General features: G+C 39.8%; 1 protein-coding gene across 11 annotated transcripts in view; it reads right to left on the bottom strand.

Moving 5' to 3' along the window:
- The window catches only part of UBAC2 (UBA domain containing 2), a 200,937-nt gene that overhangs the window by 159,034 nt on the left and 18,455 nt on the right, over positions 1–23,448 (bottom strand). The window contains exon 1 of one of the 11 annotated variants that reach the window (XM_019828937.3): positions 774–819. The exons of the other annotated variants lie outside the window; for them this stretch is intronic. Within the exon in view, the coding sequence (XP_019684496.1) occupies positions 774–804 (31 nt within the window). The 5' untranslated portion in view covers positions 805–819. Of the gene's footprint in view, positions 1–773; positions 820–23,448 lie in introns of those variants that run through there. 11 annotated transcript variants of the gene reach the window in all.

Below are 23,448 nucleotides of genomic sequence, written 5' to 3'. Positions count from 1 at the left end.
TGAGCCATTTAAGCTTTTATCTGCTCACCTACAAAACGAAGGGAAGACAATCTACCTTAAAAGCATATGAGGAGCAAGTGAAACGAAGAATGCAGAGAGGGGAGATGGCTCTTGCCACCACACTCTCACCACCCAGGAGAAAGGGCTTCCTCTGCCCCAGGGAAGCTCCGTCATCTTTCTGACAGGGCAGAAGACGGAGTAGGGGTGATAGAGTTGCACCCTGAAGGGGCAGCGAGGATCCTGTTTCCTTCTTCAACTTGGGTTTCCACCTATCCTCATGAAATGGGCCTGACAGTCATTCCTGCCCCTACCTTGCCAGCTCAGGAGCAGCTTGATGTTACTGGAGGAAATCGTACGGCTGAGCTGCAACATTTCCCTGCAGGTCCACGGTCTCAAACCTCAGTGGACGCTCTCCACCAACCAGCAATCTACTGCTTTTCTCCAACTTCTCATTTTCATATGACCTCCTCCCCTCTCCTCAAACCTCCCTGTTCCACACTCCTGACTTGACTCACATGTCACCAAGTGAAGAAATAAATGATGACCTCTGATTATTTCAACCATGCCCTAAAATTAATAAGCACCTCTTATAAACACACATTATCCTACACCCTGGGGTGCAGTAATTAATGATGGACAAAGTCCCACTCCTTTGTGGCCTAGACAGGAGAAAAAAGAAAATACACAAAGCTAGGTGATTATGTATTGTGTCAGAGGGAAACAAATGCTATAGAAAAATGAAGCAGGATAAAAAGTGTGGTGGTGTTACCCACCATGGATTTCCTGGTCTCTTTCCAGATACATGATAAGACTGCTTAGCCACTCATACCTGCCCCTAGCTGAAGTTAGGTATGACAACATGACTTGCTTTGGCCAAGTAAACGTGATAGATGTCACTCCTGTGGAGATACTTGAAGAGCAGTGAATGGTGTTTCCCTCTGCCAGTGCTCAAGATGGCAGCTAGGCTATGAGACGGATCCCAGAGTGAAGACAGTGTGGAGCAGACCTCCCAGGCGACAGAGGAGTACCTTCAGTGAGAAACAAAACTTGTCGTTAAAACGACAAGGTACCCAATATTTTGCAGTTGTTTGCCACCGCAGCATGACCTAACCTATCCTGATTTAGGGGAAAGCACAGTACTGATGGGAAAGAGGGGCGTTGTCTTACATAAGGTGATTCAAAGGCCCTTCTGATATGGTGACATTTGAGCAGGGACCTGAGGAAGTGGGCCTTGCAGGTATCTGGGGAACTGTATTTCTGGCAGAGAAACAGCAAGCTTTGAGACAGGAACATGCTCAGTACGATTAAGCAGCAGTAAGGATGCCAAAGGCAGCTGAGAGCAAAAGAAGCAAAAGGCAGACAGGCAAGATAGAAGGTCAAAGAAATGGGGTAGTGGACAGTGCAGAGCTCTGTAAGCCAGCATAAGGACTTTAACCTTTCCTCTAGGAGTGACAGGATATTTGGGGGGATTTAAGGAGAGGAATAACATTATCAGTCATGTTTTCAAAGGATCATTTTGGTGGCTATATTGAGAAGAGATTATGGGAAGGCAAGTGTAGAAGAAAGGAGACCATTTAGGAGGCTATCATGATAATCCAGGAAGGGGTGAGGATGGCCTGCACCATGGTGGTTTAGGTAGGGGTGGTAAGACTGGTAGAACTAGGATATGCTCTGAAGGCACAGCAGGCAAGATTTGCTGGCTGACTGGGTGTAAAGTACGGGCAAAATGGAGAAGTCAACGTTTTTGTTCTGAGCAACTGGAAAAACTGCTGCCAGTTACTAAGATGGAAAATCCCAGGGCTCCTGGGGGGCTCAGTCATTGGGCGTCCAACTCTTGATTTTGGCTCAGGTAGGTCATGATCTCACAATTCATGGGATCAAACCCTATGTCAGATTCTGCACTGACAGCACAGAGCCTGCTTGGGATTCTCTCTCTCTCCCTCTGCCCCCTACCTCGAAATAAATAAATGAACGAATGAATGAATGAATGAATGAATGAATGAAAGAGAAGAGAGAGAGAGAAAGGAAGGAAGGAAATTCCAACATCCTTGCCTTTCCTATGTGTACAAGACCCAGGCCCATCTTGAGAATATTCCCAAACCCCCATCCCTATCCCCACTTGGCCAGCGCTTTACCCTCTACACCAATGCTACCCAAAGTAACCAGTCCACGAACTGCTAGCAGTCACACAGTTAGGTATGAAGTTTGCAGCAGAATGTGAACTAGCACACTGCATCCTTCAGGAAGTCTCACTTTGAAGAAAAAAAAAAAATCAACTGAACAGAACATGTGCTTTGCTCAAATGTCACCTTATCTGTGAATACCCCATGTAACTAACTTTCTATCCCCTTTGTTCTGGATTATTTTTTTCATAGCACTTATCAACAACTGACTTATTAAACAGTGATTCATCAAATCTATGATTCAAACTGTAAGATAAACCATTATTTTAGGTGTCACTAAAAAAGAAACACTGCCTTACAAAATTCTAAGATGGCATCAATTATAAAATTCACCCAGTTTTAGAAACACTAAAATATGAAAAATGCAACTTAGAATCAAGAAATAGGTTTCTTTGTGTGTTGCTTCTTCAAGGCAGCAACTTTGATATATTCACTGCTGCAGTATCCCCCTTGCCTGGAACAAGCCCTGGCTCATAAGGCAGTCAACAAATGTCTGTTTAATGAAAGGTGACTGATGTATAAGAGGTGCTCAATAAATACTGGTGGAAGCCACCCAGTGTCCATCGATGGATAAGTGGATAAACAAAATGTGTTCTACACATTTAACAGAATAGTATTCCCTCTTGAAAAGGAAGGAAACTCTGACACAAGCTACAAGAGGGACAACCTTTCACACATTATGCTGAGTGAAATAAGCCAGAGATAAAAAGATAAATACCATATAACTCCACTTATATGAAGTACCTAACTAGTCAAACTCATAGAAACAGGATGTAGAATGGTGGTTGCCAGGTGGTGGGGGAGGGAGGAATAGGGAGTTGTTCAATGGTTACAGAGTTTCAGTTTTACAACATGAAAAGAGTTCTAGAGATAGATGCACAACAACAATGTGAATGTACTTAATGCCACAGAACTGTACCCTTAAAAATGGCTGAGATGTTGATTTTATGTTATGTATATTTTACAACAATTAAACATCAAGACAAAAATAAATAAAATACTTACTGAATTAATAACTGATCCTACTTATACAATCATTTTAATTCTGGCCTAAACAAACCCCTAAAAATACAAATCTGATAACTTAAATCAGGTAACTCTATCTGTAAGTCCTCCTCTTAAGATGAGCAAAATCAGGATCCCAAAATCTATGCACAAAGCAACAATATACAAATGTCCCAGAAATCCCACACCATAGGACTATGGACAGCAAGATGTACAACCAACTCACGATGTGTACATTTCACTATATGAAAATTTTAATCCCCCCCAAAAGAACTTTAAACAATTATTAAATTCAAATTAATGACATGTTTAAGAGTGTTTAGTGTGTTTAGAGATACAGTGCTACAACTTACTTTGAAATACATACAAAAATAAGAGAGACTGATGAAATAAACAGAGGGATGGATATGTGATAAAGCAAATACAAGAAAATGTTGTAGAATCTAAGTTGGTAGGTCCATCGTGTTAACTACCATTCTTTCAACATTAAAGCATGTTTGAAAATCTTCATAATAAAACGTGGTGGGGGGGGGAGGCGCACACAGTGAATCACAGAATTTGAAAACTGAGAAGAACCTCAAAATACATACAACAAAAACTGATAGAACTGAAAACAGCAACAGATAAATCCCAGGTCGGATGCTTCAGCACTCCTCTCTTGGTATCCATAATAAAAGACAAAATCAGTGTTACGGACTGAATTGTGTCCCCCCAAAATTCATATACCCCAACCCTCAATGTGACTCTATGTGGAAACAGGGCCTTTAAAGAGGTATAAAAGAAGCCATAAAAGTCGGGACCTAAGAAGACGAGACACCAGGGATGCACACATACAAAGAAAGACCACGTGAACTCACAGGAAAACAGCCACCTACAAGCCCCGGAGGAAGGCCTCAGGAAAAACCAAACTCGCCAACACCTTGAGCTTGGACTTCCAGCCTCTCAACTTGTGAGAATATAAATTTCTGTTGTTTAAGCTATGCGGTCTGCGATATGCTCTTATGGCAATCAGTGAAAATACATAAGACTTGAAAAACAACATCGACCAATTTGACCTGAATGACTTTTATTGAACACTCCACCCAACAACAGCAAATTACATTTTTTTTTTCGAGTGCATTTAGAACATTCCCCAAGAAAGATCATGTTCCAGGTCATAAAACTCACCTCAATAAATATAAAGAAATTAAAATCATACAAAGTATGTTCTCCAACTATAAGAGAATTAAACTAGAAAATAACAGGGGGCGAATGGGAGGCTCAGTTGAGTGTCTTGGGTCATGGGATCGAGCCCCACTATGGGGCTCCATAGTGAGCATGGACATTCTCTTAACATTCTGCTTATCATTCTCTCTTTTCCTCTGACCCTCTCCCTTTCTCTTCTTCTCTGAAATGAAATGAAATAAAAAAACAACAGAAAGATGGATGGAAAATCTCCCCCAAATTAGAAAATAACATATATAGTATCTAGGTCAAAGAGAGGAGTCACAAGGAAAATTAGAATATATGTTAACGACAATGAAAAGTGAAAGTACAATCAAGCAAAATTTGTGGCCTGAAAATAAAGAGGTGTTTAGAGGGAAATTTATAGCATTAAATGCTCATACAGGAAGAGAAAGTTCTCAAATAATGATATAGGCTACAAACTTAAAAAAAAAAAAAAAGGAAAAAGAAGAGCAAATTAAACCGTAAGCAAGTAGATCAAAAGAAATAATACATGGGCAGGTCAATGAAATAGAAAACCAAAATGTAACAGGGAAAAAAAATCAATAAAACTAAAAGTGATTCTTTGAGATCAATGAAACTGATACAACTCTAGGAAGACTGATCAGAAAAAAAAAAAAAAAAAAAAAAAGGAGACACAAGTACCAATACCAGGAATGAAGGAGAGGGCATCACTACAGATCCCTTAGACATTAATAGGATAAGAAGAAGTTGCACAACATTGTAAAATGTACATAATGTCAGTGGACTGTACACCTAAAAATGTTTAGAATAGTAAATTTCATGTATGTACTTTTTAGTACAAATAATTTTTTAAAAAATAGGGGAATAGTAGAAATGATATTTTGTCCCTTTATTTGACAACTTAGATGAAATCGACAAATTTTTTGAAAGATACAGTCTACCAAAGCTCACTCAAAAAGAATTGGGTAACTTGAATAGTTCTATAGAACTACAGAAATGAAGAAATTTAATTTCTTAGTTAAAAGTCTTCCAACAGAGAGCCAAAGCATAAGAGACTGTTAAAAACTGAGAACAAACTGAGGGTTGATGGGGGGTGGGAGGGAGGGGTGGGTGGGTGATGGGTATTGAGGAGGGCACCTTTTGGGATGAGCACTGGGTGTTGTATGGAAACCAATTTGACAATAAATTTCATATATTGAAAAAAAATAAAAAATAAAATAAAATTAAAAATAAAAAAAAAAAAAAAAAAGTCTTCCAACAAAGAAAACTCCAGACCTGATGGCTTCACTGGAAAATTCTATCAAGCATTTAAGAGAAAAATAGTACCAATTCTGCACAAATTCTTCCACCATAAAAAAGAGGACAGAACAGTTCCCAATTCATTTTATGAAAACATTACACTGATACCAAAACCAGACACACATTAAAACAAAAGACGGTATCTCAGGAACAGAGATGCAAAATTCTCAACAAAATGTCAGCAAACTGAATTCAGCTACACAGAAAAAGGGTAAAACATTAGAACCAAGTGAAGTTATACCAGGAATGCAAAGCAACTCAATGTACTTCACCATATCAACAAAGAAAAATATACCACATAACTCTGTTCACATCCTGTACAACTATCTGCTTATTTTACGAAGTCACTTTTTGTCAATTCATGAGACAAAACTGGCCACATACTGCTGTGTAGTTAATGACAGGCTGTCTCCTTGATCAAATCTTACTACTAATTCTATCCAACATGTATTGAGCACTTACTAAGAGCAAAGTACCATACACAGCACTTTATGTGTACTACCTCGCTCCTGACACTCACACCTCAGGACCTTTACAGCTGCTACTCCCTCTACCCAAAATGTTCTTCCCAAGTCCAGTGTATCCTCATCATTCAGTCCCCATTTCAAATAGCATCTCCTCAGACTGGCTTTCTCTGATAACTCATATATTGCTCTGGAGCACATCATCCTGTTTTATTTATTTTATAGCATTTTTCACTATTCGAAATCCTTCTTTGCTTACTTCTTGGTCTCCTTCACCGGAATATAAACTCTATGAAGGTAGGGTCCTTGTTTGTCTAGCTCTCTGATACATTCCCACGCCCAGAACAGCACCTGGCACACAGTCATGTTTCAGTGTATTTGGTGAATGAATTATGTGAGGTAGAAACCACCCTCTCTAAATGTAGATACACGAGAAAACTGTGACTCAAAGAGAAGCTACCTGTCCATGTCTTGGAGTTCCATTGAAAGTAAAGGGCAAGACAAAGGTTTATAGACAGGCGGTGTATTTTGGAATGTGATCCCAGGGAGCAGGAATTAAGGACATGGGGAATCAAATAGGGAGGGAGAGTCAGTACAAGGATTCATTATCAAATTGGGCACCACTACAAGCGATAGATGTTTCTGACCAGTATTTGATCCGCAGTTTTTTCTAAGAAGCCTTGTGAATGTATCTCAGAACCATGACTTAGGGAAGACAGAAAAGCATTTTTATCCATCATCCTTCAATAGTCTCGAGTGGCCACAGAAAAGAAGCCCTGTGGGAGGAACAGACAAATACACTTTGCCAAACCAGACCAACTAATCCAAATAAGACTGTAGAAAAACATGGAATAAGAGGTGAGGATCAGTGCGCTGAAATGCTGTGCGAGGTGTCTGCTATACTGGCTAGGGAGAGGCAGAGCCAGGCTCAAACCCTGACGATCTGACTGCAAATAAAACTGCTTCCTATGCTGCACTGACACCGAGCTCCAGGGATAAAAGGGACTTTCACCTGCATGGTAGGTTTTAAGTGAAAGACATATACAGTGACAAACGTCGGTACTAGAAATCAAAGTGGTGCCCTATATACTAAAGTCAATGCAACTGTGACTAGAGACATAAAGACTGCAGCTCTGCAACACAGAGCAGTGGACACTTATTAAATGCTGAACTGATCGAAAGTTTTAAAAAATACATAAACCCTCTCACCTAAAAAATATATATATTTATCTAGGAATTTAGCCCAAAGTAATTATCATGGATGTGCACAAAGATTTTGCTACAAAGATACTCATCACAGCAACGTTTATAACAGTGAAAAGACTAGAAACGACATGAATTTCCAGCAGGAAAACAGATAAATTATGTTCTATCCGTAAATTGGAATATTATTCGATTTTAAGTAGCAGAAAACTATTTCATGCATTGGGAAGATGTTCCTAAATAGTAAGTACGCAACATTTCTGGCAGGATTATTATATAATATTTTTAAAAATAGTACATTAGTACATGAGTTTAAGAAGCATCTATCAAAATATTACAAGTGGTAATCTCTGAATGATCTGTTCATAAGATATTCAAGTTTTTTTAATAAAAAATAATTTTTGTTTAGTTAGCTACTAATTCAGTAAAAAGTTTCATGAAATCCCTATGCACTGAGGTAAGGCAAGTCACTAGCAATCTTCTGGCCTCCCTGTGAGTAGAGCCAGGAAGTGGTTCATACATGAAGTAACCAAGCAGTGATCAAATTAAACTTTAAAAAAAAGTCACTTCTCTGCAACAGGTCCTTCCACCTCTGAAAATAGAGATGTTATAAATTTTGAGAACAGACAATGCATTAATCTAAAAGTAAAGCTGCAAAACATCTATGCCCAAGATAATATAAAACAGCAAAGTTTAAGATACTTTCTTTTGGGTCATTCACCTCTTCGGTACAACCAAAGTACACAGCCATCTCTTTGTGGCAGTGCATAGCAATCAGGCTTTGTTGACTATGTATCATCCTAAAATAATTATTACAGTATATGTGGATTACTTCACACCAGGCACTGTGCTTAAAAAAGCACTTTCTGTATACTGCCGTCTCAGTGAATGTTTACCGTAATCATGCGGCAGCAATTACTTATCTGCATACTCTAGGTGAAAAATAGGCTTAAAAAGGTTAAATTACTTGCCCAAGGTCACAGCTAGTTAGTTGAGGGGCTGAGATTTAAACCCAGTTCTGCCTTGACTCTAAAGAAAAAAAGGTTTTCTAATGTAGAACAAGGAAATATGATATCTTGATATCATGGTCCATGGTCCAAAAAGATTTTCATTATTACTATTTTTAGTGCTTTGCATGTTATCTTTTTGGTTCCTCAAAAAATTAAACACAGAATTACCATCTGAACCAGCATATCTACTCTTTGTTATATACCCAAGAGAACTGAGAACAGATGTTCAAACTAAAATTTAAATATGCACAGCAGCACTATCATAATAGCCAAAAAAGTGAAAACGCCCCCCAAATGTTCATCAGCAGATGAACGGACAAACAAAATGTGGTCTATCCTTACAATAGAAAATCATTCAGTCAGAAAGGGACTGTAGTGCTGATACCTGCTACAGTATGGATGGACCTTGAAAACATATTAAGTGAATGAAAGCAGCCACAAAAGCCACATACTGCATGATTCCATTTACATGTAATGCTCAGAATTTAAAAATTCATACAGACAAGAAGCAGATTAGTGGCTGTCAGGGGAAGGGAAGAGAAGGGAATGGTGAGTGGCTGCTTAATGTGGGTACTGGGTTTCTTTTTGGGGTGATAAAAGTTCTGGAATCGGACAGTGATCGGTAATGATTGCACAACAACGTAAATGTACTAGAAGACAACGACTGAACACTTTAAAATGGTGAATTTTGTCTTATGTGAATTCTACCTGAATAAAAATACATGACTTTTCCGTACTGAGGACACTAACCACAGATCTTGCAAAGCTTAGCCATGTGGGCTGTAACAGAAGCATCACAGCTAATGAGAGAGAGAAGGGCTGGGACTGGGGGGAAGAAGGCAGCAACCCAGCAACTCCACCGTCCCCACAAGGCGCCCAAGTAAAAATACACTCGTCAAAAACCCCAGTGTGGTTCACACCCCGGAGAGGAGAGGCCGCCATATCCTATCATATTGGTTTTCCTATTTCTGACCACCTATTTGGTAAACTTCTCAGGGTTCCACAAGAATACTGTCTCATGAAGTAACTTCCTGAAAGTTTTCATCAGAAAGGGGCTAAAGCAAAAATAAGTGTAGAAGTCCAAAAAAGTGCAATAAGCCGGGCACCACAAGGGACACCTCCTGCTTCCGTTATGATTTTTTCTTTGGGCCTCCAGGCTTCCCAGAAGAAAACTCAATGAAACTTATCTTCAGTGACCAAGTTAGGGAGGAACGAGAGTGCCTTCTGGTGTAATCTCAACAAAGACTTCCATAAAACTGCCTGGGAATCAAAAGGTCTCAAGTTTATTTTTGTTACATTCATTTCCCTATGGTGTTCAAAAGTAAAACGCCGTAAGCCACCCACAAATCCACTCCTGTTCCTCATGTACTGAGGACAATTCACTGACACTGGGATCCTGCCACGCTGACTCCTCCTCAGAGAGGTCACCAAACAACAGGGCAGAGTGCCTGGCTCACAAGGGCAGCCAACACATGCTGGTTACCGGACCGGTGCTTGTAAAATATATCAGGGAAGCGAACAAGAGAAAAGACTAATAACAATTTCAAAAAAACAAGCACAACAAAGAGGCAAGGAGGAGAACGTGCCTTTTGTATATTGATACAAAAATATATTCTGTACCTAAAATGTTTAGAGAGTGTGAGTTAGGTGGGAAAAAAGGGCAATAAAATTTGAAAAGAAGTTCTAAAACAGGGCATAACACAGTGGCTTGCATGCCAGAGAAAAGTGTGTCGTATCTGCAACTCATCAACAATGGCATCAATCACTTTTATTTTGGTCCTGCCGCTATGCTGGACGCTACTCAGGTTTATCCTTCTTAGGAAGATTTTATACAAACATTAAGCTTTTCGTTAAGCATAAAAAGCAGTAATTGTTAAAAGTGCTAATTAGACAGGGAATACAATTATAATAAAATAATAATTTAATTTTTTTTTTATTTTTACATTTATTTATTTTTGAGAGACACAGAGAGACAGAGCACAAGTGGGGGAGGGGCAGAGAAAGAAGGAGACACAGAACCCAAAGCAGGCTCCAGGCTCCAAGCTGACAGCACAGAGCCCGATGCAGGCCTTGAACTCACAAAGCCCAAAGAAGAAAACTATGAATGTTACACATAAATACAGAATAAATTATCCAACAGTAAGAACAACTCTGAAAAAGTGAATGAAGAGGTTTGTGCATAGTTCTGAACTCTGCAATAAACTCTGAGAGAGAGAGAGAGAAAAAAAAAAGTAATTTTAAAAAAGGGAAAAATGTGTGGTTATTGGCAAGGAAATCTGTTCAAGTCCTAAAAAGGTCAGGCAGGAATCAGTGAAACAGGGGAAGTAGATGGCATAAAGTACATGATCAGTAGACTTCTGTCACTTAACAATTCAGCCCGACGTTGCCACACTGTCATCTTAAGACATAATCAAACGCTGGATTTCAGTCTTTAATACTCCAACTTTAATACGTTAGAAAGTCGGGCACCTGGGTGGCTCAGGGGGTTAAGCATATGACTTTGGTTCAGGTCATGATCTCATGGTTCATGAGTTCAAGTCCTGCACTGGATGAGCTTGAGCCCAGCTTCAGGAGAGCATGAGCCCCGCTTCAGGTGAGCCCTGCTTTTCTCTCTCTCTCTCCTTCCCTCCCTCCCTCCCTCCCTCTCAATCTCTGTGCCCCTCATGGTATTCTCTCTCCATCTCTCTCTCACTTGCCCCCTAAGCTGAAAGAAATAAAGAAAGGAAGGAAGGAAGGAAGGAAGGAAGGAAGGAAGGAAGGAAGGAAGGAAGGAAGGAAGGAAGGAAGGGAAAAGTCGGGTGCTTTGGGTGGCTCAGTGTGTTAAGTATCCGACTCTTGATTTCAGCTCAGGTCAAGATCTCACAGTCATGAGACTGAGCCCCCGTTTTGGGATTGTCTCTCCCTCCTCTCTCTGACCCTACCCTGCTCACGGGTGCATGTGCACACTCGTGCTTTCTTTCAAAATAAACATGTAAAAATAAATAAAATGTTGCACATTAACTTTCCTCCTCACCCCCAAAAGCCTCACTACCAACACACGAATCAAATAAAACACATCTGTGTGGCCTGCCCCTTTTCAAAGCCTGGCCTAGAGAATCGCCAGAGAGGGAATGTCTATCAGAGAGATGTTAATTTAAGAGAGGGCTGAGCTGAGGGGTGCCTGGGTGGCTCAGGTGCTTAAGTGTCCAACTGGATCTTGGCCCAGGTCATTATCTCGCAGTTTGTGGGATCAAGCCCTGCATCGGGCTCTGTGTTGATGATGTGGAGCCTGCTTGGGATTCTGTCTCTCCCTCTCTGTGCCCCTCCCTGGCTCCGTACTCTCTCTCTGCCTCTCTCTCTCAAAATAAATAAACTTAAAAAAAAAAAAAAAAAACTTTTTCAGAGAGGGCTGAGCTGTAAAGGCCGAGTACAGGGAAAGTGTGGCCAGTAACAGCTTCATGACAAACCATAGATGGTTCTACATGTTCAAAGACCTAATGAATCTTTGAATGAACAATGGATAACAAGGATACCACAGCTACAAAGATAGACACTAGAACATCTGATTAAGACAAATGGGAGAGGCAGTTACCTATTCAGCAGATGTTTAATGTAGACTAAATGGGCCTATTTTGGGAAAAGATGCAGACAGAACATATTTCTGCAGGGTAGAGAAACCCAAGTCTGATTTGAAAGTTTTGAGGATCCAAGGAACCTCTCCCTTTTGGGTCTGGTGGAAAAGCATAAGAGAACCAAACTTAAAATCTATTTGTTTGGACTTGTATGTGGCGTTTGGGCACCTACTCTGTGTGTGAGCATGCTACTGACATCTCTAATCCCCAGGGGCTGAAACTGGCTAGCTGATGGGGACAAAAGCCCCACTTAAACTCTACGTACTAAAATTAATTCTAAAAGGATTAAAGCATCAAATAAAAGCAAGGAAAACAAAAAGACAGCTAGATGAAAGTTCAAGGTGACAGACTCATACACCTGTCCACTTTTCCTCCCTTCTAAAGTTATACTGAAATAAGAACTCTCAAAACACCAGAGAAATGTCTCCTTCCAGAGTCCAGGGAACTAATCAATAAACACCAAGACCTCGGAAGAAGTATGACCAACAAGAATTACTCATCAGAATAATTTAGAGCATTTCTCAAACTTCAGTTATTCTCACTGTAGCACCACAATTTTGCTATATCCCAGTATCACCTATCATTTATTATTTTCTTTAAATCATTTATGATTTAATTAAATAAGCATATTTTAATTGAAATTTAGTATTACCACAGTAAATGGAAAATGAGTGTCAGTCTGTCATCAGTAGGTGGTAACTACAAAAATAAACACACTTTACTAAATTCTTACTAATATTATTGCTGATAGGAAGACCTGGGCCTGCCTCCTGTTCTCTGCTACCATAGGAAATGAGCTGCTATGAGAGAGGTTTTCAGACTAGTATCTGAGACTTGCTCTTTGATACAATCAAGATGAAAAAGAACTTTCTGAAAGGGAGTCATTATCTTACCTTTGTGTCAATGGCACTTCACGTTGGGCCCACATCCTGTTTAAACCATCTCTGTACCGTAAACACCACACGTGCACATATGACAGCTGGGCCAGTAGGCCCTTCCACCAAACCCTGCCGAGACACACTTTCTCACATTTCTTCCCACACACGGCCATTCATTCATTCCAACACTCCAGATAGAAAAAAATCTTTACCCCAAAATAAAATCTAAGAAACGCTCTCTGAAGAAAGGGGGCAAAGTACTTTGGGAAGACACTGAGAGGGTCAGAAAAAAAGTAGAAAAGAGCTTGGGGCAATGTCAAACTCCCAAAGCAGATGGCAGCCTGGGTGACAGGCAATGGGGGGAAGGGGTAGCAAGAGAGTTTACTCAGGAGTAAAGCTCACAGAAAGTGCCAACCCCACCTAATTTTGCTGACTGAACAGGATTCTCACCATCCCTTGCCTCATATAGGGAAACCAGCCTATCCACGTGCTACACACACTTGAACACAGCCTACAATCAGCCCCGACATTTAAGGTTTGGGCCTGATGGAGACAAAGACCAACCCACAAATAATGAGGAAACCCATACTAGCTACTTACGAATTCAGTCTTTCACTACGTACAAGAACGGCCAAGCAAGTATCCAGAAAGTTCACTACCTGTGTCCTCTATATGAAAGCTTACTCTGGGAGAATGTCCCTAGCCATCAGGGAAAAAAGACAAAGCCAAGAAGAAAATGATGCAAGAGTCAAGAAACAAATGTAGTTGAGTTTAACTTAATTTTTTTTTTTTTAAGAGTTTATTTTGAGAGAGAGAGAGAAAAAGCATGAAGGAAGGGCAGACAGGGAGAGAATCCCAACTAGGGTCCACACTGTCAGCGCAGATGCAGTGCTCAATCCCACGAACTGTGAGATGATCTGCGCTGAGATCAAGAGTTGGGCGCTTAACCAACTGAGCCACCCAGGGACCCCGAGTTGAACTTAAAGTAGTGAAGACCACCAAAAGAAATTAAACTCCTTGAAAAAGCACATGTTTTCTGACCTAGGGCTCTATGTCCTTCTGACTCTAATTACACATCCTGGTTCTACCATAAATATACAATCATAATAACATAAATAGAACTATTGGCTTTGATTTTCTATATAAAAATTAACTTACTGATAAAGCATGGAAGGCTTCATTACCATTACAGAACAGACTGTAAGCACACACGGCATATAGAGAACACAAATCAGGAATTAGAGTACAGAAAAGGAACCCATGTTCTTGGTCCAATTTCTCATTTTCATAGTGGAATCTACTGATAGTTCAAAAATTGGTAAATCAAAAAAGGGAGTTTCCTCCATTATTTAAAATCATACAGGTAACCACTTCAAGGAATAACTAAACCAAAACTAAAAGATGAAGGAGATGTTGGAGGTATGCAAATTCCTCATCTTTCACAACGGGGAATCTATAAACGGAACAAGTCATTGACAAATCAGTAGAGGCATAAATATATCACTTAAAGCTATAATAGTAGCTATAATATAAGCAGCAAAGAAAAAGGAACTTAAAAGTAGTTCTTTCTACTGAGGAGAATTCATATTATATACTTACTTATTGTTACCATACACTTATATTACCCACATTAATTACGCACATGTGTGCACACAAGCGTGCGCACACACACACACACACACACACACACATTCATAGGGAAAAACAATCTACAAGAATACACTCCAAACTGTTGTTGGCATTGAGAGAAAACTTCACATTTCACTTCCTCCTCCTCTGGGCTATTTGAATTTGTACCAGCAGTATATAGTATCTTCCTAATTAGGAAAAAAGATACAAAAAATGTTAGATGAAAATTCAACAGATCTCAGAGGCCTAGGACTCGATTAAGAATAAATTTGGCCTAATAAAATTTATGAGCTAAATCCCTTTATTTTAATGACTTATTTATGAATGAAAAACTTTATATGAAAACACTTCATGAACAAAATTAAAAAGCAATTGACAAGTGGTTAAAATATTCGTAACATACACCGAGACAATAGCCAAAACCCTTAAAGGCTTTTATAAATGAACTTAATAAAACTATAATATTCCAGTAGAAAAAAAATGGGCAAAGTACATGAACAATCAAATCTGTTAAAAAATATATTAAAATGGCCAGTAAGGGGCGCCTGAGCGGTTCAGTCAGTTAAGCTTCCAACTTCAGCTCAGGTCATGATCTCCTGGTTTGTGAGTTTGAGCCCTGGGTCGGGCTCTGTGCTGACAGCTCAGAGCCTAGAGCCTGCTTCACATTGTGGCTCCCTCTCTCTCTGCCCCTCCCCTGCTCGCGTGCTGTCTCTCTCTCTCAAAAATAAGTGTTAAAAAAAATTTTTTTAAATGGCCAGTAAATATGAAAGGAGAAAAAATTTCACTCTCTCAAAGAAATGCAGATTAAGACAACAATAAAATGCCATTTTTTTCATCTCTTAAGTGGCAAAAATTATTTTAACTTATCATGCTCAACTGTTACAAGTGTGGTCAGACAGATATGCTCCTAAGCTGATAAAAAGGATATGATACATCCTTTCTGGAAGGATTCAGGAATACAGATCAGAGCTTTAAAATGTTCCTCTTCTTTCTTTGATCCTGTAATTCCACATCTGTGATCATTTCTTTAGGATGAAGTCAAAGATATGATCAATAACTTAGTGATAAAGATGTTCACCACTGTTTAAATGGGGAAATGCTGGAGAAAAACATTTTAATACAACCTTTTAGGATATTTCAAAGTTATGATTCTGTATCCAAGACCATTTCAGGGAAGCATATTTGAATGCCATGTCTGTGTAAAGCCACATACACACACATGTAGGCATGTACACATGTGTGAGAGAGAAAAGAATGCTCAGGTAAACACTGCACAGAAGAAGTCTAAGGGAAGGAGCACTAAGCTGTCAGGGGTGGTTTGTCAGTGGGGTAGTCATTATGTGGGACCACTCCTTTCTACATCTGTATTTGTATAATGTCCGAATTTTCTGCCAGCAGGCATGTTTCAGTTTTGTAATAATGCAAAACAAAACAAAGTTAAAAGCCAGCTTTGAACACTATTAACGACACAAGGCAAATTCATTTAAAAAGATTAAGTGAAAAGAGCAAAATACGAAACTGTACACAGGTCCAACTTTTCTTTTAAACTTGTTTCTATACATACATATAGGTGACAAAATTTACACAACACCAATATGTAAACAGGAATGAAGTCTGGGCAGTACCGTGACATGGAATTTTATGTTTCTTCCTTATAGTTCCCAAATTTTATTCAATGAAAACCATCTCCAGTAAGTCTTAGAATCAAAGAGTTGATAAAGTCAAATTTCTCTGTTGCAGGGCCACTAAAGGTCTCAGAAGTACTAATTTGCCTTCTCAGTCTAAAAAAAACAGTACGGCTGGCAACATCAGGACCATACTCAGCTACAGAACACTTGCCAAAAAGTAATACTATGCTCTTTGCACTCTATGGTGCTACATTCAAGGGACCAAAATGACATCAACACTGGAAAACGTCTGAGAACAATGACAACATAACTTAAAAACTCTTAAGAAACATATCTGGGAAAGAGAACAATGATTTAAATGAGGGTTAAATTTTAACTCTCATTTATAGTCATAATTTAAATGAAGGTTAAAACTTAAGCAACATACAGAATAACTATAGATAAAAACATTGTACTGTATACTTGAAATTTGTTGAGAGTAGATCCTTACATGTTTTCACCACACATACACATACACAAAAAGATAACTATGTGAGATGATGGATATATTAATTTACTTGATTTCAATACCATTTCACAACAGGTACGTACAACAAAAGGTCACATATAACATAAATATATAATACTTTTATTTGTCAACTGTATCTTAATAAAGCTAATAAAAATAAACTAAACAAGTGGTACCTCGCTGGCTCAGTCAGAAGAGCAGTCAACTGTTGATCTCAGGGTCCTAAGTACAAGCCCCGCATTACATGTAGAGATTATTAAAAAAAGAGTTGGTTAAGGATCCAACTCTTGATTTCAGGTCAGGTCATGATTTCATGGTCGTGAGATCAAGCCCCATGGAGCCTGCTTGGGATTCTCTCTCTCTCCCTCTTCCTCTGCCCCTTCCTGCTCATGCGCACTCATGCTCTCTCAAAAACAAACTTTTAAAAAATCAGCTAAACATTATATTATTTGACTTAAAAATAAACTTAAAGCAATTTTTTAATTAAAAAAAAATGGAGCACCTGGGTGGCTCAGCTGGTTGAGTATCGACTCTTGATTTTGGCTCAGGTCATGATCCCAGGGTCGTGGGACTGAGCCCCACATTGGGCTCCATTCCAAGCATGGAGCCTGCTTGAGATTCTCTCTTTCTCTCCCTTTGCCCCTCTCCTCTGCTCAGCTCTCTCTAAAATAAATAAATAAAATAAATAAACACAGGCCCAAGGGAGACATTTAAAAACAAAACAACAACAAAAAACTTAAGCAGCTCCTCACTCTTCCAGAGTTCCACAAGGCACACTTTAAAAATGCTGGAGTAAATTATTTACAAGATATTCTTTATCAGATTGTACTTACTTATTAAAATTCTATAGAAATGCATTTTTTAAGTGTATTTATTTTGAGAAAGAGAGCGAGCATGCATGCACAAGGAGGAAGGGGCAGAGAGGGAGAAAGAGAAAGAGAATCCCCAACAGACTCCGTATACAGTGTGGAGCCCGATGCAGGGCTCGAACCCACAAACCATGAGATCATGACCTGAGATGAAGTTGGACGCTTAACCAACTGAGCCACCCAGGCACCCCTAGAAATGCATTTTTATCACAGCCTGATTTGAGATAGGCTCCATCATCATTAATATGACTAATACTGACACAACCTGAGAACAGAAGAAGATAATAACTTGACTAATAAGGGATGAAGAGAGAAAGAAAAAGAAAATGCAAATAACTATAGTGTATTAGCTATGACAAAAAGATCCTAATTAGGACATAAAACATCCCAACTGAAAGCAAAACAGGATATTGGTTACTACTTAGAAAGAAAGAGGGAGACGCGGGGGTTGAAAGGAACATAGTAGAACACAGGAGCACATCTACAGCAGTCAGGACACAGCAATGCAGTTTTCCAGGACTCGGAAAAGAGCTCCACTGCAAAGCTGAGCTATTACATTCATCACTAGACTACAACTATCTCAGTGGTCAAGAGAGAGAAGTGTTAATAATACTTCCTTAAGTCTGGGAAGCAGTACTGTGCATTCGTTTCAGAGCACAGAAAGTGGACTCATATTGACTAGGTTCAAATTCTCATCATGCTTCTTACCAGCTATGTGATCTTGGGAAAGCCACTTAAACGTCTGTGCCAAAGCCTCTTCATCTGCAAACTGGGAAGAATAATCCCACTACCTCATCAGGTTGTTCTGAGAATTAAATGAGTTAATAGATGGAAACTGCTTAGAACAGAGCCTAGCAGTAATTGTTACATGATATGTTACACAAACAAAATTTACAGTTATAGTGTGACATAAGTAAAACTAACAATAACTCACACTTAATAGTCATTAATTGAAAATTTTTAAGAAATCATATAGATATGTAGACCCCTCATTTAGGTTATGGCTCTTTCTCCCAGGAATTTTTCCTAAGGCTTAGAAGTTATATTGCCATAGCTCCTAGCCATTTTCCTTCAAGGGAAGGGGGAATAAATTTACATTAGTTTTGGAAGTAGGCAAACCTGGGTTGAAATCCTAGCTCTTCTTTTAAAAAAAAAAAAAAATTTTTTTTTTTTTACATTTATTTATTTTTGAGAAACAGAGTGAGACAAAGCATGAGTGGGGGAGGGGCAGAGAGAAGGAGACACAATCTGAAGCAGGCTCCAAGGCAAGCGGTCAGCACAGAGACTGATGCGGGGCTCGAACCCACAAACCGTAAGATCATGACCTGAGCCGAAGTTGGACACTCAACCGACTGAGCTACCCAGGTGCCCCCAAATCCTAGCTCTTCTACATATATACTAGTTATGTGATTTTGGATGAGTTATGTTCTGAGCTTCAAAGTATTCATTTGTGGCAAAGATAATAATACCTAGCATTACTCTGAAAATTAAATATAATAACTTAAGGAAAACAATCTTTTCTCCTTTAAATTGTGGTGAAGTTATACCATCCTTTGGGGTTGGAATTTGGCAGCATGCATCAAAAATTATAAGATAATACAGTTTATTTATTCTTCTTTCACCTCTAGAAACATCTGAAAATTAAGATGCTCTAAGCATCACTATAATAGAAAAAAAAAAGAAAGGAGAGAAGCACAAACCTAATTCTGTAAGAACAGCATACTTGGAAAATGCTTATGACAAAGGAGAGAAAAACAGAATACACACATAGTCACTGTGATTGCTTTTTAAAAGTATTTTGTGTGAAATAAACGCAAGTTACAAAATAGCATGAGTGTGATAAATTTATTTTTAATTATTTATTTGGATATTTACTTTTGCATTCGAAAAAGTATGAAGATAAATACCAAAATGTCAATAAGTGCTATTTTTATTTCTTTCTACTACTTTCCCATATTTCAGAGTTTTCTAAAATGAACTTTATTCAATTTATCGTAACAAAATCAGTTCATTTAAAACAAGACTATAAGGAGCGCCTAGGTGGCTCAATTGGCTAAGCATCCGTCTGACTCTTGGTTTCGACTTAGGTCATGATCTCATGGTTTGTGAGATCAAGCGCCACACTGGGCTCTGTGCTCACAGCACAGAGCCTGCTCAGGATTCTCTCCCCCATCTCTCTCTGCCCCTCCCCCTCCCCCACTCGCTCGCTCTCTCAAAATAAGTATTAAAATTTAAATATAAAAAAACCAATTATATAAATATCTTGAGGAAAATATGAAGAAAAAAGAAGAAAAAGATGAAAAAATTAACGGAAATGCTTAACAGTGGTTTTTCTCTATCTTTCAAACTTTCTATAATGTGATTAATTACTTTGAGACTGAAAAAGAAACACTTTTTAAAATCATTCTCCCTTGGGGCGATGGGTGGCTCAGTAGGAAGGGCATGCAACTCTTGACCTCAGGGTCATGAATTTGAGCCCCATGTCAGGTGTAGAGATTACTTAATAAATATTTTAAAAAATAAAAAATAAAGCATCCTCCCTCAAGCTTGTCCTTCCCTAATTAATACCTGTCTTTCCTTCTCAGTTAAAATTATTATTATTTTTTTTAACATTTATTATTGAGAGACAGAGACAGAGCATGAGCAGGGGAGGGACAGAGAGAGGAGGAGACACAGAATTCAAAGCAGGCTCGAGGCTCTGAGCTGTCAGCACAAGGCCCGACTCGGGGCTTGAACTCAAGAACTCATGAGTTGATCATGAGTTGAACTCATAAGAGATTATGACCTGAGCCAAAGTCAGACCCTTAACCGACTGAGCCACCCAGGCGCCCTCAGTTAAAATTCTTAAATAATATCTTCCTTGAGCGTTTCAAGGATATACTGTACTCCTCAAAAACTTAAGAAATGTAGGAAATAGCTTATCCCCAAGAGTCAAGCATTACAGGCAACTGTGCAGGGTTTGGGCAACCCAAACCTGATGAATTAATCCTTTACTGCAACAAATAATGAAATCAGAGCAGAAAATATAAATTCTAATGTCACCTTTCAAGGGCCAGCCAAAATGATTCTTGGCCCCCAAAAGAGAAACACAACTAGAACAAGATGATAAAACTGGAGTTTCCATTAAGGTACCAAATACAAGGGCTGCTGCACACCAAAGGGAAGTTCTACACCAAAATGCAGGATTTACAAAGAAAACTAATCTAATGCAATCCCATGTCTGTTAAGATTCCTCTCAGCCTTATTATGAAGATAGAAAGAGTGGGTGGAACAGCAAGAGTTCTCTGCTGAACAGAGGGCATGAGGAAAAAGATCTGTGGTGTGCGTATCCAAGTGTGGTGAGTACAACTACACCCTCACATCGAGCTGAGTCGGGGGCTCAGGGGGCCTATTCAGTGAGCTAAATATGTGACGCCTGAGGTGACATGGTGGCTTTCCACCTCGGTAAACCAGAGTAGAAGAAGAAGCCAAGTTGATCACAGGGTTCACATGCACAACCAAGGCAAAGAACCCAGCAATTCCAGAGAAGCAGAGATGCACCGCATGCAATGGTCAGCAATGGGGTCAAGTCTGTTTCAGTCCGACAGTGCTCTTAAGCAAGCCAAAAGGACTCCAGAAGAAGGAAACTGCAGGTGGACCTAAGTTCCTAGGAACTAAGGAAGAGTCATCAAATAAAGTCCACTAACATAAAGATGCGTCCTCCCGCCCCAACCCAAGCCCAGGGGAGTAACAGGGACGGTAGGCTCACAGGAATCTAAAGAGCCCACAAGAGGGTCAGCTTTAACTAAAGAACTATCCTATTTCCTATTCCTTCCTCCTCCCACACCACTCAGTCTAGAACCTAGTAAGATCAGAAACAGAAAATCTGAGACAGAGGGGAACACAAAAAAGAGTAGAAGCCAATCACAGCCTTTTCTCTCACAGCAAGTGGTTGCCAAGTACAAGTCTTAACTGGGAGAAAGGAGAAAACGTCTTACCTTTGAATGAAGACTGAAGTGCTGACTAAAATGTTCAACTGCATTTTTTTTTTAATGTAGGCCCCATGTCCAACATGGAGCTCGAACTCACAACCCTGAGATCAAGAGATCAAGATCAAGCTCTACCAACTGAACCAGCCAGGTGCCCTTAACTACATATTTTTAAATTTAAGTTGAGCCTGTATTTTGTGACTTCTATTTCCTAAGATTAGCGCCACCTGAATGTATTTTTTGTCTTTTATTTACTACTGAATTCCAAGCATCTGGAAGACAGGCTGGCCCACAGAAGTGCTCATTAAACAACTGATGAATCAATAACTTGAAGAGTGAATAAAAAAGTCATAGATCTGATACCTTTTCATAAAGACAGAAAGCTTTCCAAGTTGCATACACTTTAAAGGGATGGTGAGAGACAAAAATATTTGATCATCTCCCACAAGTATTTAACACACTGAATACGTAAATTAAGAATATGTCAGTAACAACACAGCTTGGTACTTCTTTAGAGCAAAAAACAGCTGCAGTGGTAAATTGTCGAGGTGTCCATTTCAGCATTTCGCAGGGGACAGAGTATGCAGACCCTGAATGACCCCACCCGTCACTATAGCTTGCCCATCTCCAGAGTGAGATAAATATCCTTACAGTCACTGACACTACTGGACATTGTATGCATCTAACTCCCCTAACCACATCTGACACCAAGCTCCCTAACTGGTGGTTTTGGATCAAAACCAGTTTCACTGGTTCCACCTCAGCTCAAAACTGTATTTCTCAGTCTAATAAATTTGTACTGGCTCCCACCTCAGTGCTGTGTGAATTTAGTTATAGCAAGATACCCAAGCACCTAAGTCTTCAAAGGGCCAAACTGAGCTGTGTCTCCCCCAGATTCCCTCCCCAGCTGTGTGTCCCTATGGTCCACTCTCCCTATTTCTACTCTCCACCTCTGGTTCACTCCTTAACTCAACTAAGCAGGTTTCGACCCTAATGAGCCACTGAAACTGCCCTCTTTACAGTAACCATACCCACTAATGCCAAATCCAGCAAACGCTGAGGATATGAGACAACCAGGTGAGTACGGAATTTAAAAACAAAAGTCAAGGAGTAAAGAAGTTTAGAAAGAAATGTTCACCAAAGCCAATGCAAGAAAACATTCCACTAAGACAGGGACTGGGAAGCACCCAGTAGATTCGTGGGTGTGGAAGTCCCTGGTCACCTGGTCCACGGTAGTTTTCATGGAGAGGTGGGGCAGATTCCGGCTGTGGTGGGTGGAGTACAAAGCCAGTGGGCAAACCCCGAAGAACAGCTGATGAACTGTAGAGGGCTAAAGAGTGCAGGGATGTGAGAAAGGAAATCAAGCAAAGGTCATCTTTCAAGGACTGTGGTTGGTAAGAAGAAACAGCAGTCAGCAGCTGGAAGGTGCAGGATAGACAGGTGGGTTAGGCTTTTGCATTTTTCAGAACACACTCAGGAGGAAGATCCAGTTGAAAATCCCTAACGCTTGGGTGCCTGGGTAGCTCAGTGGGTTAAGCGTCTGACTCTTGATATCAGCTCAGGTCACGATCTCATGATTCATGAGATCAAGCCCTGCATTGGGCTCTGCACTGACAATGCAGAGCCTGCTTGGGATTCTCTCTCTCTGTCCCTCCCCCACTCATGCTCTTCCTCTCTCTCAAAAAAAATAAGCTTAAAAAGAAACAAAAAACAAAACCCTAACCCTGATCTAGGAGCTTTACATACACTAACTTTTTAAATTTTTTTTTAATGATTATTATTTTTGAGAGAGAGGCAGAGACAGAAAGCAAGCAGGGAAGGGGCAGAGAGAGAGGGAAACACAGAATAGGAAGCAGGCTCCAGGTTCTGAACTGTCAGCACAGAGCCTGATGCGGGGCTTCAACTCACAGACCTCAAGATCATGACCTGAGCTGTAGTCCAGCTACCCAACCGACTGAGCCACCCAGGCACCCCTATACACACTAACTTTTAATCTTCACAACAA

This window comes from Felis catus, chromosome A1, assembly GCF_018350175.1.
Source record: "Felis catus isolate Fca126 chromosome A1, F.catus_Fca126_mat1.0, whole genome shotgun sequence".
Taxonomy (NCBI): Eukaryota; Metazoa; Chordata; class Mammalia; order Carnivora; family Felidae; genus Felis; species Felis catus.
The sequence above is the reverse complement of the archived record's forward strand: the minus strand, read 5'-3'. Positions and strand labels throughout refer to the sequence as shown.